A 16,704-nucleotide genomic window follows, 5' to 3' on the forward strand; every position below is an offset into this window, starting at 1 on the left:
ATATTTATACGCAATCGTGCTGCTCCTTCTTGGGAAACAAACACGAACAGGTGCTGGCGGATCGTAACTAGTTTCGATCGTGCCATCTCCTCGTTTTTATTAAGGCGAGTTATTCTTCGATTCGTACACCTGCCACCTCACTTTTCGATCGATCCGGCCGCCGAATAACAATCTTTCGCGTTCGAAGCCTCCCGGAACAAGCCTCGGGTTTCTTGTGCACGCGAGGAGAAGCCCGGAGCTGAAATTTTATCGATTTCGCTTGCAATATTATGAATAAGAGACGATCCGGTTGCATCTTACTCTCGTTATTCTTTTTTTTTTCCACGTGCCACGCGATCGATTGCTTCGTCAACTCGATGCGATATTACATATGTACGAAATGTTTGTTAAAAGAGAGCTGAACGTTTGCTTCGCTTCGGTTGTGCAAATCAATTGATCTTGAACGCTAATGGACAGGCCGTCGTTAAGCTCGGCGACTTTAATCAACTTTTAAATTGGCAAATAAAGCATAGCCAACACAACTATTCTCGTCATTGCAGAATCCACACGTCGCATAGCCATTAAGCGTAGCAAAAATATTATCCGCGATGAATGTTACAATGTCGTTGTGTTACAAAGATTGTCGAGAATTCTTTCTTTTTTTTCGTTCGATATGTTTTTTTTTACGCCTGTAAGAATAAGAATAATGCAATGTTTGATTGACGTACGTTTCTATAGTCTCACTCGAAATCGCAACACTTTAATGTAAGATGTTATATTAAATCGCGGATAATGAAAGATCACTGTCGCCGTTAATAGTTACAATAGAGATAATTATATTGACATTTCATCTCGACGTTAACGGCTTTCTATCCGACGGAGCGCGCTTCTCTCGAAGTCTCGTTACGAGAGCCGCGAAACGACCGAGCAAAGACCCAGGAAAACGGTTTCTTCCCCTTCGAAAGCGATCTACGCCAGTGAAACACGCCATAGCCGCCGTCGCTTCTGCGTCTGTACTCTCACGCGCGACCAACCATATACGTTTGCCCGCGAATCCTTGGGATTTAATAACGTTTGCCGTCGCATGCGGAACGAAACGGTGCATTCCACTTCTCGAGAGTTAATTAAGCAAGTTGTCGAGGAGCAGCGGGGAACGCAGCTTTCCCACCGAGCGACGCGATACAGGCGCGTCGATCGATAGTAAACTATTCGCCTACAATTGACTTGGAATTGAGCGAAATGTCGCGGGCTCCGACCGGCGACTGGCGCTTTTCGTTCACGCTGGGAAATAAAGCGCGCCGCGTCCGCCTCGGCGGACTAAATTTACGACGCGCTCCTGCGGACTGTCTGCGACCTACACTCTCTCTCCGTCTGCAGCTGTGCGCTCTCGAAAAGATGACGTCTCGCCCGAGACGAGAAGCGTCCTCGAGAAGACGCCAAAGCCAGCGCGGTTGCCGGAGTGCCATGTCGTTGCTTTATCGTTTTTAAGTCCCTCCTCTTAATGTCCCTGTGACACACGTGTGTCCCGCGTAATCCTCGTCCCGCCATTTGAATCACGTTTCTTAATTTAACGCGGAATCTCACGTTTACATTTCGTTCTTCACTTACGAAAAAAAAAAAAAAAAATCTTGAACCACAACGTTCACACGTTTCCAAGTGAGATGTACGATCTGTCACTCGTACGAAAAGGCCACGACCTCGAGATGTCTCCGCCGAGATATCGCACCTTCGGAAAAGCCAGAGTATACGAGAATGTTTAAATATCATTCTCAGCGATGCATCGCGAAATCGAGAGATCACTGATCTGGACGAAGGACGAGAGAGAGAGAGAGAGAGAGAGAGAGAGAGAGAGAGAGAGAGAGAGAGAGAGAATCCAATGTGTACTCACTTGTGCGTATGAGTAAGGCAATAAGTAAAACTTGACTAACGAGAGACGCGAATGAATCCTTTCCCGCTGGTTTTCGCAGCGTGCATAGTTGTTGCATCGTCGTGCGGAACGTCTGTAAAAATATGTCTCTGTCCTGCTAATGTCACTTGTGGGAGGGGGAGACAAAATATTATGAGCGAAAACTTTGAAGATATATCTGCAGCTTTGCTGTTTTTTGATTATCAAATTTCAGAAAATCAGAATATCATTTTAACAAGATGTAAAAGATAGGATCTCATGAAGAGAAAAATGAAGCCATGAACACTTGCAGCAAATGGATAACGTCAGAAAGATGCTGGTAATGTTGAGAAAAAAGTAGTTATTATAGTAATTAAAAAGAGGAAATAAATAGAGAAAGACGGATGACAGATTAAGCCGCGTAATAGCAAGCGACAAGCGACCTCTTAATCCCTTCATATGCCTCTTTTAACTCTTTTTTATTTCTTTTACATTCGCTTAACATCTCGAAATTGACGGAAATTATTTTCATACAGCCAATCGATAGAGTTATTCGTATTAAGAATTCTCAAAACCTATTAAAGCCATTGATTTGAATTTTTGCATATATGTAAAATGCATGCCTGCTTGTCGCATTAGGACTAGATTGTTGCGATAAATTATTTATAAATTAATTTATAAATTATTTTTTCATATTTATTAAATTCATGTCAGTTTTCTTAATTCCCGAAAATAGACAAACCTATTTGTGTTTCGGTACATTTTCTTGTAAGCAAATTATAAACAAATTTCTCACTACAATGTTTATTCCATAGCGTGATAATTAATCCTTTGAGTAAATACGCATGTGCGACTCTTTCATTTTCTCTCTCTCTCTCTCTCTCTCTCTCTCTCTCTCTCTCTCTCTCTCTCTCTCTCTTTCTCTCGGTTCACAAGCTTTTAAATGACATTTTTAATGAAAACGATAAAATATCATATCTGATATTTTGTTCATATTTAATACCGTCAGAGATAGTCAGCAGTGATCCTATCGGGAGATAAAATTAGACGATGTATTTTCTGTGTGTTTATTGTTTGTTGTACAGAACTGGTAATATTTACATACGTTGCTGTTCCGTGGCATTTTTTCTCGCGCAAAAGGTCAAAATCAGATTGTTGTTCTTCATGTGACATTTCGCGATTTGATAGCAAGGCTATGCATTTAAAAAACAGCAAGAGATTCCAGAGAATCTCGCGTTGGCGTCGGTATTAAACTTTATTGCACGAAGAGTTAAAATCAAATCGTCGATGCACGTACGCGATTGATAGTAAGCATTAAAAAAAAAAAACTAAGAGATTCCAGAAAATCACGCTCAGTGATTGCAACTAACGTCAATAATAAAATTGCAAAGTTAATGACTTTGATTGCACGCTAGAAGAAACGCCCACGTATTCGTTCGACGAGGGAAAACGATCGTTTTTATTTCGCCAAGATTTTCCAACTCCTCCTCCCTCCACACTCTCATCCAGAAGGATGCATTTTGTTCGAGAACATTTATTACACGCGCGCACAATGAAAGCACGGGGAGATTGCGGCCACGCGATCGCGCGGCATGGCGGGGGGGATTTATTTTTGAATAATGCAACGACGTTTATCATCCGCTATCGGCGAGAAGGAGATCCGCCCATTGTATGCAACGCGCGGTAATTTCGTTCGTTGGTGGAACTACTTCCCTTTTCTCTTTCGGTGCGAGATTGTTCCGGGCAGTCGTCGTTCCGCGCCTTATCGGGATTCACCCGAGTATTTATGAAATTATTTCAAGATGTTAACAACCAATCCTTCCTTAACATGTTGATTGTGACGTAACGTGTTTATAATAACGGGACCAGCTGACTAGAATAAGTAATATAACGGCGGATGTTAAGGATACAAATAACAAATTCGTGTTCGTTTCGTTCGTGTTGTAAATTTTTACCGTGAAACGGACAGCGCGCGCGCGCGCACGCCGTTTCTACATAAAACTACGTAGGACACAGGCTTGTTGCACAGACGTTCGATACTCGTCGTTTGCATACGTCCACACGTGGGCGTGGATCGCCGTTGTTTACGCATAGACGCTCAGCGACGAGCGTGCCAGGGAGCGCCGGGTGTTTTCCACCGGAAATCTGTTGGACAAACTTTGTGAAACGTGGTCCTGCAAGAAAACCCTTGATAAGGTGGATGGGCAGGATTTACGCGCGGCTGCATTCACTGGGGGCTGCTGGAAAGAGATGCTAATCGGAATGCCCCTTACCGCATCGCAATCTCGCACTCGCAACGCGAGTACAAATTAATTCCGTTCTTGTATTACTTTATATGTATAATTAATGATTCACAGCGGTGATCTCGAGACGACTTGGCGTCGTTGTTACGCGATAAACCAAGGAAGTCGCACTCGCGTGATCGTGTCACCTTTTTATTCTCATGAGCGTAACGGTTCTCGCTGATTGGCGTGTGCGGTCGACATATGCGTGACAGAATGGTTTACCGAAGTTTATTGTCCCATAAGTTTATTATACTTACTAAGCACCGAGCGGCGAGAGCTCATACTCGTATGGTCACCGCGTCTTCATTTTCTTTTATGTAATTTCCGTTTCTCCCCCATACGTTTTTATTTCATTGAACTCTGTTCTCCCTTCGTATCACGTTATAATTGTTTCTATGTGCTTTTACCTTTTTCTTTCTTTTATTTACTCTATTTTCTTCATCTCTGCGTTTTCACATATTTCTTTACATATTTCTTTAAAATTGTTTTACATTACCGGACCATACACGTGTTATTTATAATATAAAGACTCAAGTTCTTTACGGTTATCCATGCAAGTTCCCGGAGTAAACTGTTAGTACCAAACTCTATAATTGAGTTGACGCACGTTCTTTTGCGTTTTCTGCTACCGTGCTCGCACTTATCCGGATAAACTTATATTTATCCGTTTACACACCGGTTTACCGGCGAAAAGTCTATCCGGTCTGGTCTGGCCGCGACTGTGCAGATGCAACAAGTGGTCGGCCGTGCTCTTCCGCTTTTCTTTCCGCGGGTTCGTCGATATTCCGACACGTTGGCACTTTCTCCGGCCGTGATTGGAAATAGAAACCACCGCCGTACAGTGGGAGAAAACGAGACGTTAGGCGACAAAAATCTGTGACTACGTCAATTTTCAATATCGAAATCATTTAATCGAAACTTGGTATCCTACAAAGTTTTTTTGTCGCTAAATCTGAATTCACTGCCAAAAATTAAAAATTTGATATAGCAAATCCACTATGACCAACAAAAGTGCAACTGAAATGGTTTCGGATTACATTATATCCTCTAAAAATTAAAAATTCACTAGTATGATATATATATATATATATATATAGTATATGACTCTGAACACCACCATTTAAGATCTGCACATCTCGTAATCCTAAAGCTATAATCTCAAAATCCTATAAACCCTGAATTCCATAATCCAAAACTCAATAAATCCAGACTCCAGAATTACTAATTCCATGAAACAGAATCATATAAAAACTTTACAATGTTGAATCACATATTTACACTTTCTAAGGTAAAGTTATAACCATAAAACTTATAAAATAAATAAGATGTAGTTAGAGATTTTTGTCGCCTAACGTCTCGTTTTCTCCCTCTGCCGCGTCGACCGGTGATTGCAAAAGAAACACGCGAGGGTAAACGACATCAACTCCGTGTCACGTGGCACCGATTAGAAAATATATTTCGCGAGAAGTCGCCGCGATTACGAGCGAAGGAATCCGTCAATGTTCCGTGCTATTTCGAGAAATATCGTTAAGAAAACGCGGCTAATTATCGCGTTTGCTGGCGCATAACATGTAATTTGTATGAGGGAAAAGGTGTCCTTAAAAGGCAAATGATGTTTGGCGATATTACAGTTTTATAAACTACAGCTCGTATCTAATTTTCCCCTTATCGCTCGGAATGTATAATGTATAATAAAATCCAACGTATATCTCTCGCAATTTTCATTTCGCATTGTGTCTGCGCGTAAATAAAAAATCCACTTGTAAATATCGATATCGCGGTTATTTATTCGCGTTCCGTAATTATCGCGGCGAGAATCAATCGTGGTGCCCTCGCCGAGCAAAAATAGCAGCAGAAACTTCATCGCTGCGCGCGCTGTACAAAGTCAGACGTTCTCCCCCGATAACGTGAGAGCTCTCGCGGGATCTGCTGTTATTATTCGCAGACGGATCCGACCGGGGGTTATCGTATCCGAGCGTGAACGCCTTTGCGCGCGGATTGTGAAATCCGTCGATACTCCTCTATCTGCAAACCACGTTATTCGCGGACTGGGGCTAAATCGCCGCTGGTTGTGTTATCTCCGACGATATTGCCCACTCGCGTGATACGGCAGTATCGATTTCCCGTTGTAAAACCGACGCGTTGCGCGTTGGCGATACGTTCGTCCCGTGCGTGTGTTTTATTTTCAAAAAAATATACGATGGTTGCGAAAAAACCGAATCGCGCGTCCCGTCGTCACGACACTCCCCGTGACCGCGCTTTCGTTAGAGTCTTTCTGATTAACGTCTTGTTTGAGGAGAGGCGCTTTCTTGTCTTACCACCCATGATATGCACGACGTGACACAAGTGACGTAAACAAAATTTCGAAGAAAAGAGATACGCCGTGCGCAAAAATAACATTGTAGCTCGTATGTTACAACGTTATCCCTCTTCTTTCTCGGCGAAGTTAATATAAAAGTGTTACGAGCGGCAACGCTATATTTTCCAAAACGACATTGCCGCACGGAACTTGAAATTCCTGCGATTCAGTATTTTTGCGATATGACGCCCGCGTCCTTAACGCAAGCTTTATTAACTGCTGCAACCTCGTGAGATTCGATGACGTTTCTTTACCCTTCTTGTTTCAATTTCGCTTGCTTTCTGGGATGGCCCTCGATATCGTCTATTTTCGGAGATCGGCCCACGTCACGCGGAATATTTTTGCAACTGGACCGCTTTGCGTGTCGGACATTTATTTTCGAAGATTGGAGCGAGGTATGTGTAAACGGAGACTATATGTGCTTTCCAGCAAGACACAGTGTAACCTAACACAGTACCCATTAGTGTGAGAAAGAACATATCAGTGTGCCTCACTCGCACTAGTGGACTCTGTGTTACACTGTGTCTTGCTGGAAAGCACACTATGTTGTAAATCTACGCGGCACCGCTACTCTGGCATGGCGGGAATCTCCTTATGCACTTGCGATACATCTGTACAATTGGAAATTATATCAAATTTTTTTGCACGCACTAATAAAACTTTAATAAATATTCATGCAAAAAATTATGTATCTAAAGTTGCAGAAAAACGTGTTCATGCTGCACAAGTTATTATAAGCTAAATTTGTTTTTTTGTTCCTTGCAATTAATTTCACAGTCTAAATGTGGGTATTTAGACTAAAGTTTTTGTCGTTGATTAAGAAAATAGGGAATAAATATCAATGAAACTTGTCGTTTTTAAAATTCGATAATTTGTAGCCAAAACATTCTTTAAAATAATAAAACAATTTAAAAATACATATAAATCTCCCTTTTTTCATCTCTCTCTTTTCTTTCTCCCTTCTCTGCTCTCCCTCTCTCTCTCTCTCTCTCTCTTTCTTTTTTTCTTAATTCAAGGTACACAACGAAGCATTATTAAGATTCGTAATTGTTTCATTTCTGAGTGCTACCGACAAGTTTACCTTCCACGGTAAAAAATGCAGTTAATGACGCGTTAATGACGTCGGCCACAGAAATACATAACGTTATATATCTTGGCGTGAGAATATCTCGATACTACGTTTCCGCGTCGAGCATTGATACAGTACGTTGTAATCAGTATTCACCCGATACGGTCAACAATAACTAACGTTGGTACGGACGTAGTATGAAGTTGAACGAAAATGGCTGGTCGGAGTAATTGACCTCTTTATCGCGCGCGTAAGTTGCACCTTAAAAAAGATACAATTTACGTAATGGACGTAATTTGATGCACAAGACAATATGTCATTCGCAAGCTGCTGCTTGCGTAGACGGACGATTCCGATAACGATGTAGATAAGGAATGGGAAAAAGGCCACCGTTAAATTACTCGTCGTAAATTCGGAGCAGGAGAGATAGCTCTGAAAGAAATTGCAATCGTCCGTATTAGTTGTGTATGCAACTTTCTCTCCGTCGTCGAAGAGAGGAAAAAAAAAAGGAAAAACTCATCGATAACTTTACGCACGAAATTTGAAGTCACGCGTGCTCGGCGTTTAACGAGATTGCCATACGTCATTATCCTTTGACACGGACCTCTCATTTCGCGGACGTTCATCACGCGAAGAGAAATTTTTATCGTCAAGTTTACGCGGCGACAAAATAACTTTGTTATAGTTCCCGATAGGCAGAAAAATAAGCAGTTAGACAGGTAAAAAGTGTTTAACGATTAAGAGTGCAGGATGCTTATACGCTATATATATTTAATGACTTCGAGTTGTATTGGCAGGAAAAATTAAATTTCCAAGACTTTTCTTTGCTCCTTTCTCCTCGTCCGTTTTACTTTGTCACCGGCGATCGACGATCGAGCGTTGGCAAATCGGCATTAATTATCGTTAAAGCCGGTTAAAATGCTAGTCGCGCCGCGAACCGCGTAATGTTTTTCTTACGGGCCGGACCGGGTACGGCGCTTTCTCGTGAAACTCAAATAACTACATGGTTTGTATCCGGCCGTTAACGATTCTGAGAGACGCGAGTGACTAATGGAGTACATCCAATTTGAGATACCCGTTCGAATATTCCGACGCGGGATAAAGCGAGATAACGAGGCAACTTCTGTTTGACGCGTTTAATTGTGGCGATATCTTACGGCCGCGTGCGTTCGACGGAGGCAAATGCGCGTAGGGAAAGTTCAACCGCCCGCTCGTTAATTTATGCTACCCCTCCCCCTTCTCGCCTGATAAACGATCGTCTCGCAATCGTCGCTGAGAGATTACGATGCTGTTTAGACTCGCGTCTCGCAGCGCCGTAACTCTTGTCTCATTTCTCGACACCTCAACGAACTCAATTTCTTTTTCTGATATTAGCTGCAAACAACAGTTTCCCCGCACCGTTTCTCGGTATATACTTACACAGCACATTTACTGCAATGTGATTCGCGATTGGCGGTCTTCTTTCATTGCCGTTATTGTGATTGCCATTTCATCGCCAAGTGTAATCTATGAAAACTATACGAAAGATAACGATATGCGGGAGAAAAGGTAGACGATGTTTAAATCCCTCGCTTTTTATGACATTTGGACATCTTTTAATTGCCGAGAAAGTCATATCTCCGTGTTAGTCACCTATTTGTCGTCCGCAAATTACACTTGTTGCGATTTAAGGCCCTTTTAAATCAGCCCGTTCTCACAAAACGTTGAACACTTTTTCTGCGAAAGATATATGGTATAGTCATGAATCTCCTTTTGGCACCCATATCGCTATGTTATATTTATTTGTGATTTGGTCTATTATTCGCCAAAGATATTCGACATCGCGTGACTTTCTTCTATTTTAGAATCACGTGAATCGCAAGTGTTTCGCGCCTACGCGTTGCCTTCGATACTATTCTTCGACGCAATTTTAGCGAAGAAATAACTTGTATTTTGAACAATCGTTATTTCACGATCTGTACACTGCGAAAAAGATATCTAAAAATTTATTTGTGGAACATAAAACATAAATTTATTTCACTAAAATAAATCTTTATCTGAATATTATAAATTAATTAAAATTAAAATTTCTTTCTAGCAAATAAACTAATTAATATAAGAAAAATTAAATATATTTTTTACAGAAATATATGTTTCAACGTCACAATTAATCAATTTTTTTATATCTACTAGAACATTACAGGCGCGCGCTGCGCGCGCGCTATTTGACTTTTCACTTTAAAAATAATAATAATTGTAATTTGATCTTCTCTATCTTTCGTTTACATAAATCAAACGTCTTCGGCAATTTTGAATAAAAAATGTAAAGTTTAATTATACATATATATACATACATACATACATACATACCTACATACCTACCTAGATTCATACAGACCAACATACATACCTACTTGCATACTTACTGCTACTTAGCTACCTAGCTATCTAGCTACCCAGCTACATATTTATCTAGTTATGCTCGCTCGTTGGCTCACTCCCTCCCTCCCTTTTTCACTCACTCACTCACTCGCTCACTCCTCGCTCACTCCTCGTTCACTCCTGACTCACTCTTCACTCACTCATTCATCACTAATTCTTTACTCAATCACTTACTCACTCACTGCCAACCAGCCAGCCAGTCGCTCACTCGCTCACTCCTGACTCACTCCTCGCTCACTACTCGCTCACTCCTCGCTCACTCCTCGCTCACTCCCGGCTCACTCCTCGCTCACTCCTCGCTCACTCCCGGCTCACTCCTCGCTCACTCCCGGCTCACTCCTCGCTCACTCCCCGCTCACTCCCGGCTCACTCCTCGCTCACTCCTGGCTTACTCCTGGCTCACTCCCGGCTCACTCCCGGCTCACTCCCGACTTACTCCTGGCTCACTCCCGGCTCACTCCTTGCTCACTCCTCGCTCACTCCCGGCTCACTCCTCGCTCACTCCTGGCTTACTCCTGGCTCACTCCCGGCTCACTCCCGGCTCACTCCCGACTTACTCCTGGCTCACTCCCGGCTCACTCTTAGCTCACTCCTGGCTCACTCCTCGCTCACTCCTCGCTCACTCACTCGCTCACTCCTGGCTCACTCCTCGCTGACTCCTGGCTCACTCCTGGCTCACTCCTGGCTTACTCCTGACTCACTTCTGGCTCACTCCCGGTTCACTCCCGGCTCACCCCTGGCTCACTCCCGGCTCACTCCCGACTTACTCCTGGCTCACTCCCGGCTCACTCCTTGCTCACTCCTCGCTCACTCCCGGCTCACTCCTCGCTCACTCCTCGCTCACTCCTGGCTCACTCCTCGCTCACTCCCCGCTCACTCCCGGCTCACTCCTCGCTCACTCTCGCTCACTCCTCGCTCACTCCCGGCTCACTCCTCGCTCACTCCCCGCTCACTCCCGGCTCACTCCTCGCTCACTCCTGGCTTACTCCTGACTCACTTCTGGCTCACTCCCGGCTCACTCCCGGCTCACTCCCGGCTTACTCCTGGCTCACTCCCGGCTCACTCCTCGCTCACTCTCGCTCACTCTCGGCTCACTCCTCGCTCACTCCCCGCTCACTCCCGGCTCACTCCTCGCTCACTCCTGGCTTACTCCTGACTCACTTCTGGCTCACTCCCGGCTCACTCCCGGCTTACTCCTGGCTCACTCCCGGCTCACTCCTTGCTCACTCTTCGCTCACTCCTCGCTCACTCACTCGCTCACTCCTGGCTTACTCCCGGCTCACTCTCGGCTCACTCCTGGCTCACTCCTGGCTTACTCCTGGCTCACTCCCGGCTCACTCTTAGCTCACTCCTGGCTCACTCCTCGCTCACTCCTCGCTCACTCACTCGCTCACTCCTGGCTCACTCCTCGCTGACTCCTGGCTCACTCCTGGCTCACTCCTGCCTTACTCCTGACTCACTTCTGGCTCACTCCCGGTTCACTCCCGGCTCACCCCTGGCTCACTCCTGGCTTACTCCTGGCTCACTCCCGGCTCACTCTTAGCTCACTCCTGGCTCACTCTTCACTCACTCACTCACTCACTCTTCACTCATTCTTTACTCAATCACTTACTCACTCACTGCCAACCAGCCAGCCAGTCGCTCACTCGCTCACTCCTGGCTTACTCCTGGCTCACTCCTGGCTCACTCCTGGCTTACTCCTGACTCACTTCTGACTCACTTCTGACTCACTCCCGGCTCACTCCTGGCTTACTCCTGGCTCACTCCAGGCTCACTCACTTGCTCACTCCTCGCTCCCTCCTCGCTCAGTCACTCGCTCACTCCTCGCTCACTCTTAGCTCACTCCTCGCTCACTCCTCGCTCACTCACTCTTTCGCTCACTCCTCGCTCCCTCCTCGCTCAGTCACTCGCTCACTCCTGGCTCACTCCTCGCTGACTCCTGGCTCACTCCTGGCTCACTCCTGGCTTACTCCTGACTCACTTCTGGCTCACTCCCGGTTCACTCCCGGCTCACCCCTGGCTCACTCCTGGCTTACTCCTGGCTCACTCCCGGCTCACTCTTAGCTCACTCCTGGCTCACTCTTCACTCACTCACTCACTCACTCTTCACTCATTCTTTACTCAATCACTTACTCACTCACTGCCAACCAGCCAGCCAGTCGCTCACTCGCTCACTCCTGGCTTACTCCTGGCTCACTCCTGGCTCACTCCTGGCTTACTCCTGACTCACTTCTGACTCACTTCTGACTCACTCCCGGCTCACTCCTGGCTTACTCCTGGCTCACTCCAGGCTCACTCACTTGCTCACTCCTCGCTCCCTCCTCGCTCAGTCACTCGCTCACTCCTCGCTCACTCTTAGCTCACTCCTCGCTCACTCCTCGCTCACTCACTCTTTCGCTCACTCCTCGCTGCCTCCTCGCTCAGTCACTCGCTCACTCCTTGCTCATCTACTCGCTCAGTCCTTGCTCACTCCTCGCTCACTCACTCGCTCACTCCTCGCTCCCTCCTCGCTCCCTCCTCGCTCAGTCACTCGCTCTCTCCTCATTCCCTCCTCGCTCCCTCCTCGCTCCCTCCTCGCTCACTCTTCTCTCACTCCTCTCTCACTTCTCACTCACTCCTCGCTCACTCACTCGCTCACTCACTCGCTCACTCCGTGCTCCCTCCTCGCTTTGCGCGCGCTACTTAACTCTTTATTTTTTACTTTTTAAAAATAAATTACAACAATAAATGTATAAATAATATTTATACAAATTTGACAGCTGTCAAAATTGCAATGACAGCTACTCTTGCAAAACGAAGTATGCGCAGCGAGAGAACCAATTGGCATCGCGGAAAAGCGACAATAATAAACTTCGAGAAATGCGAGCAATCGACTTTACATGCCTTTTTTTAGATAGGATAATGAATGAAGAAGACATATAAAACATTTGCTTGCAAATATTTTGACTTTTTTTCCTTTTTATATACACGATGTTATCACCGATAAATTTAAAATGCGTGGTTAAAAATAAGCGAAAAAGAAATAGTACGCGGGTACTTATCGGATTCAATTTTATGTTGTAGAGGAACGTCGACATAAAGAAATTACAGATCCATACGCCATGAAGTTTCCAGATTATACGTTTTTGGACTTGCAATTGGAACTCGATCAAACCGTTTTCCGAAACCGTTCGACGTTTTGCGTGGAGATAAAGCCGAAGCAGGGATACTTACAAGAGATGGAGCAGAGATTTTCTGGATGTCCGTATTGTCTCAACCAGTACGCCAAGGTATTTAATGAATAGCGACATCAGCTTTAGAATAATTTTATAAATTTTTCATGTAATTTTTACAATTTTCGGAAATAACAATACAGAATACAAATATCATAGATGATATACTAAAACAAAATAATTTTTCAGTTGCGGAGAAAGAGCATTGCCGCTCGCAGCAATTACTGCCCGTTTGACCTATTTTCTGGGACGGAGACGCGAATGAAAACCGCCGTGGAGGCGCTTTTAAAATCGCCGCAGAACAATTTGAAAATCTTTAAAGATAGCTTCGTCGTCTACGATGAAACGTCCTCGCCAAACGATCTCGAAAATGTGCTGGACGAGTGGTTTGGGAATGCGGCGACGGAGAACGACGGACGAGCCCACCGCATCGACGAATTCTGCAAATTGGTTTGTGCTGCCCTTACGCAGCCTATCGCACAAGAGCAGCTGAAACTGCCAGCCACCTCCCTTTCACGTAATTTTATCCTACCCGCGAATCAAGCTCCAACAACATTTTGCGTCACACCACGCGCAGTCATGAGAGCCAAACGGTGCCTTCGCCTCGCAGGAAAGGTAGATGCTAGTTTTGGAAATCATCATTTATTAAAAATAATGATCGTTGCCTTCTGACTGACTTCCATCATTTTAATCTTGTAGAAATGTAATTTTAATGGCAAGGAATTGCCGAAGAACTCAGTGCTAGAGCGAATATGGAATATGCAGCGATTGTCTTACGTAAACATCAATTATATTTACGGCATCTATTCCAAATTCGCATCGCTATTAAATAACGATATGATATATTCTGACTTGACAAAATTAAACAAAATTAGTAACGTTTTTCACACTTCACTCAGCAAACCTACGGTATGTATTTTTATACACGACGTATGCATACAAAAGAAGTAATTTTTGTTGAGTACATGAATGCATTAGAGAACGCTTGTTTCTTTCTGTTCCAGAACATAGTCCAGAAAATAGAGATTATGAAGGAAAAAGATTTTCAAACGCTTCTTAAGAGCTCTATTACACAAGAATATGATGACGAGTTTAATGGAAATTGTAGTACCAGTTCAGAGTGTATCTTATCTGCTAATGCCGACAAAATGCTTGTGAATGGTGGTGTATCGCAAACAGAAATTAGTTCCAACCTAGATTCGCACCAACCATTTTATGGAAATAAGAGTCTGCATAACCAAAGAACTAGCAACGATGATGACGAGCGAAAGGCAAATATGCAGATTACCGCCGAACATTTATCAGCGTTGCAAAATTACCTTTTATTTGTCACGGCTAGAGATTGCTCGATATTAATGACCTTCCGCGAATTGCATCCGTAAGTGTATTGTTCGAAACAATGGTCCGTATTTTCACTGCATGTGCCAAGAATAGTATAAATCTTTTAACAAAGGCAAAATTGATAATAAAATTGATTTAATGCAATAGTCCTACGAGAGGAAATGCGCTTTCTAATTATTCTCTATAGCTATTGTCCAAACCGTATAATAGTCGCGTATAATGCAGCGGTACAGTGAACAAGTACTTCATTTATCTGATTGTAATTATTTGACTGTGGATTTAATATAATTATAATTAATTCATAAAATATAATTCATAATGATAAATATTACGTACGTACGTAACGTACATAAACGTAGTAAATCATTACTTCTAGCCCCAAACATGCAACATGTGGGTGATTATTACTTTCACCATACTAAACGTATTTCAGATAATTAGATGTGTTAAGTTTTAGTAATTACAATTTTTCTTTTTTTACAGGAAAGATGCATCAAGAATGCCTGAGAAAAATACGATAAAACTTTCGGAGCGACATCACTTTTTAAGCAGTATCAGAGTTTCGGACTTGGATCCGAAAAGCGTTCATTCCATCGAAAAACATCGACAACGAGATGTGGATATTTTTAAATCTGTGATTTCTTTATTAGAAGAAGATATTTTAAATAGTTATCTAAAAGAGAATAAATAGTTATCTACAAGAAAAAAGCAATGCTACCAAAGATATAATTTTTAATTTATGATGAAAGAATCTATTTAAAGCAAAGGAAATATGTGCACTTAATTGACGATACATTTACCGATCATGAATAATATCATTTTTTAATGCAAAGGTATCTGTCTGGCATTCGTAAAAAAGATATTAATGCTATCATTCGTTAATCAGTATGTTAAATTGATAAACATTTTATTTCCGTATGCATAAAAAATATAAAACTGTACACATATATGTGTAAATAATTCAACGATGAACAAACATACTTTTAATAAAACGTGCTTGTATTTTTTAGGATTCTATTTAATTTTTTTATTTTTAATTTACAGATGATAAATAGAAATATAACAAAAATGGATTTTAATGTTATGAAATGTTGACACTTGTTTGTAAACTATTTTATAATGTACTGCTATTGCTCAAATTATATTTATTAGTATCATATTGCGATTGTATTAAATTTTCAAGAGACATGAGATACTTAGATGGAATGAAAAAATGCTATATACAGCAATGTAAGATATGATTTAGAATAACTGTTTTGTTGTATGCGTAAGATTCTCGTGCTAAAGACTGACTTTTACATGAAGATGAAATTAGCACATTACTTAATTGTATATTATTAAATTGAACTTGTTACTTCCTTAAGTAAAATAAGGATTGCGAATCAAAATACTAACAAAGGCATAACACATATATACACAGTACAAATTTACATAATTTATTTATATCTTAAAGTCTAAACATTTCGCCGTTCATAAAGATAAAATTTAATGTTGTTTAAAAAAATATGAAAAATATATTTATTTTAAAATGAAAATTATTTATAATCTGCATAAAAAAAATAGAAAACGATTTTACTATATGAAGTTGAGATTAATATTTTTTAAATATTGACTGTAATGAAATTCTTTATTTTAGGTGTAAGAAATATATTTTAAGAGTCATTTTACTTATTACTAATGTCTTCAATAGTGTGAAAGAAATTATTTATTTTTTTATTAGAAGAGTGAATACAACTAGTCAGAAAAAGGATGAAGAAGAAAGTATTATCAAAACACTAAATAGACAAGGAAAAAATTGAAAAAAAATTCTGTGTGATTATCTTAGTGATTATCTTACGTTGAGTATGGCTAACTGTTGTGACATTAGCTCAAATAGTAAAATAAATGTTATTTATCTTATGTTTTATTTTTTTGTGCCTCTTAGACTTGATTATCAAACATGTTATGTCATTTCTTAATAAATATCTCTGTAAAAAATTACAAATGTGTGCATATAATTACACGATATATTAATTCATAAAAATGAGTCATTATGCATAAATTCGGCGGAAATTGTATATTGACTGTTTAATGTACTGATTAAGAGGAAACTGGGACATCCATATTGCAATATCCCACTAACGTGTGATCGAATTTTCGTACGAGCGATTGTC

General features: G+C 42.0%; 1 protein-coding gene across 4 annotated transcripts in view; it reads left to right on the forward strand.

Moving 5' to 3' along the window:
• The window catches only part of LOC105833078, an 83,111-nt gene extending 66,576 nt beyond the window's left edge, over positions 1-16,535 (forward strand). For 3 of the 4 annotated variants that reach the window (XM_036285287.1, XM_036285289.1, XM_036285288.1), the window contains exons 4-8: positions 13,062-13,267; positions 13,400-13,825; positions 13,910-14,119; positions 14,215-14,588; positions 15,035-16,535. In XM_036285287.1, coding sequence (XP_036141180.1) covers positions 13,100-13,267; positions 13,400-13,825; positions 13,910-14,119; positions 14,215-14,588; positions 15,035-15,242 — 1,386 coding nt within the window. In that variant the 5' untranslated portion in view covers positions 13,062-13,099 and the 3' untranslated portion in view covers positions 15,243-16,535. Of the gene's footprint in view, positions 1-1,887; positions 6,904-13,061; positions 13,268-13,399; positions 13,826-13,909; positions 14,120-14,214; positions 14,589-15,034 lie in introns of those variants that run through there. The other variant, XM_036285286.1, reaches the window with a different exon arrangement.
• Positions 16,536-16,704: the final 169 nt, after the last annotated feature.

The sequence above is a fragment of the Monomorium pharaonis genome, chromosome 4 (assembly GCF_013373865.1).
Source record: "Monomorium pharaonis isolate MP-MQ-018 chromosome 4, ASM1337386v2, whole genome shotgun sequence".
Lineage (NCBI taxonomy): Eukaryota > Metazoa > Arthropoda > Insecta > Hymenoptera > Formicidae > Monomorium > Monomorium pharaonis.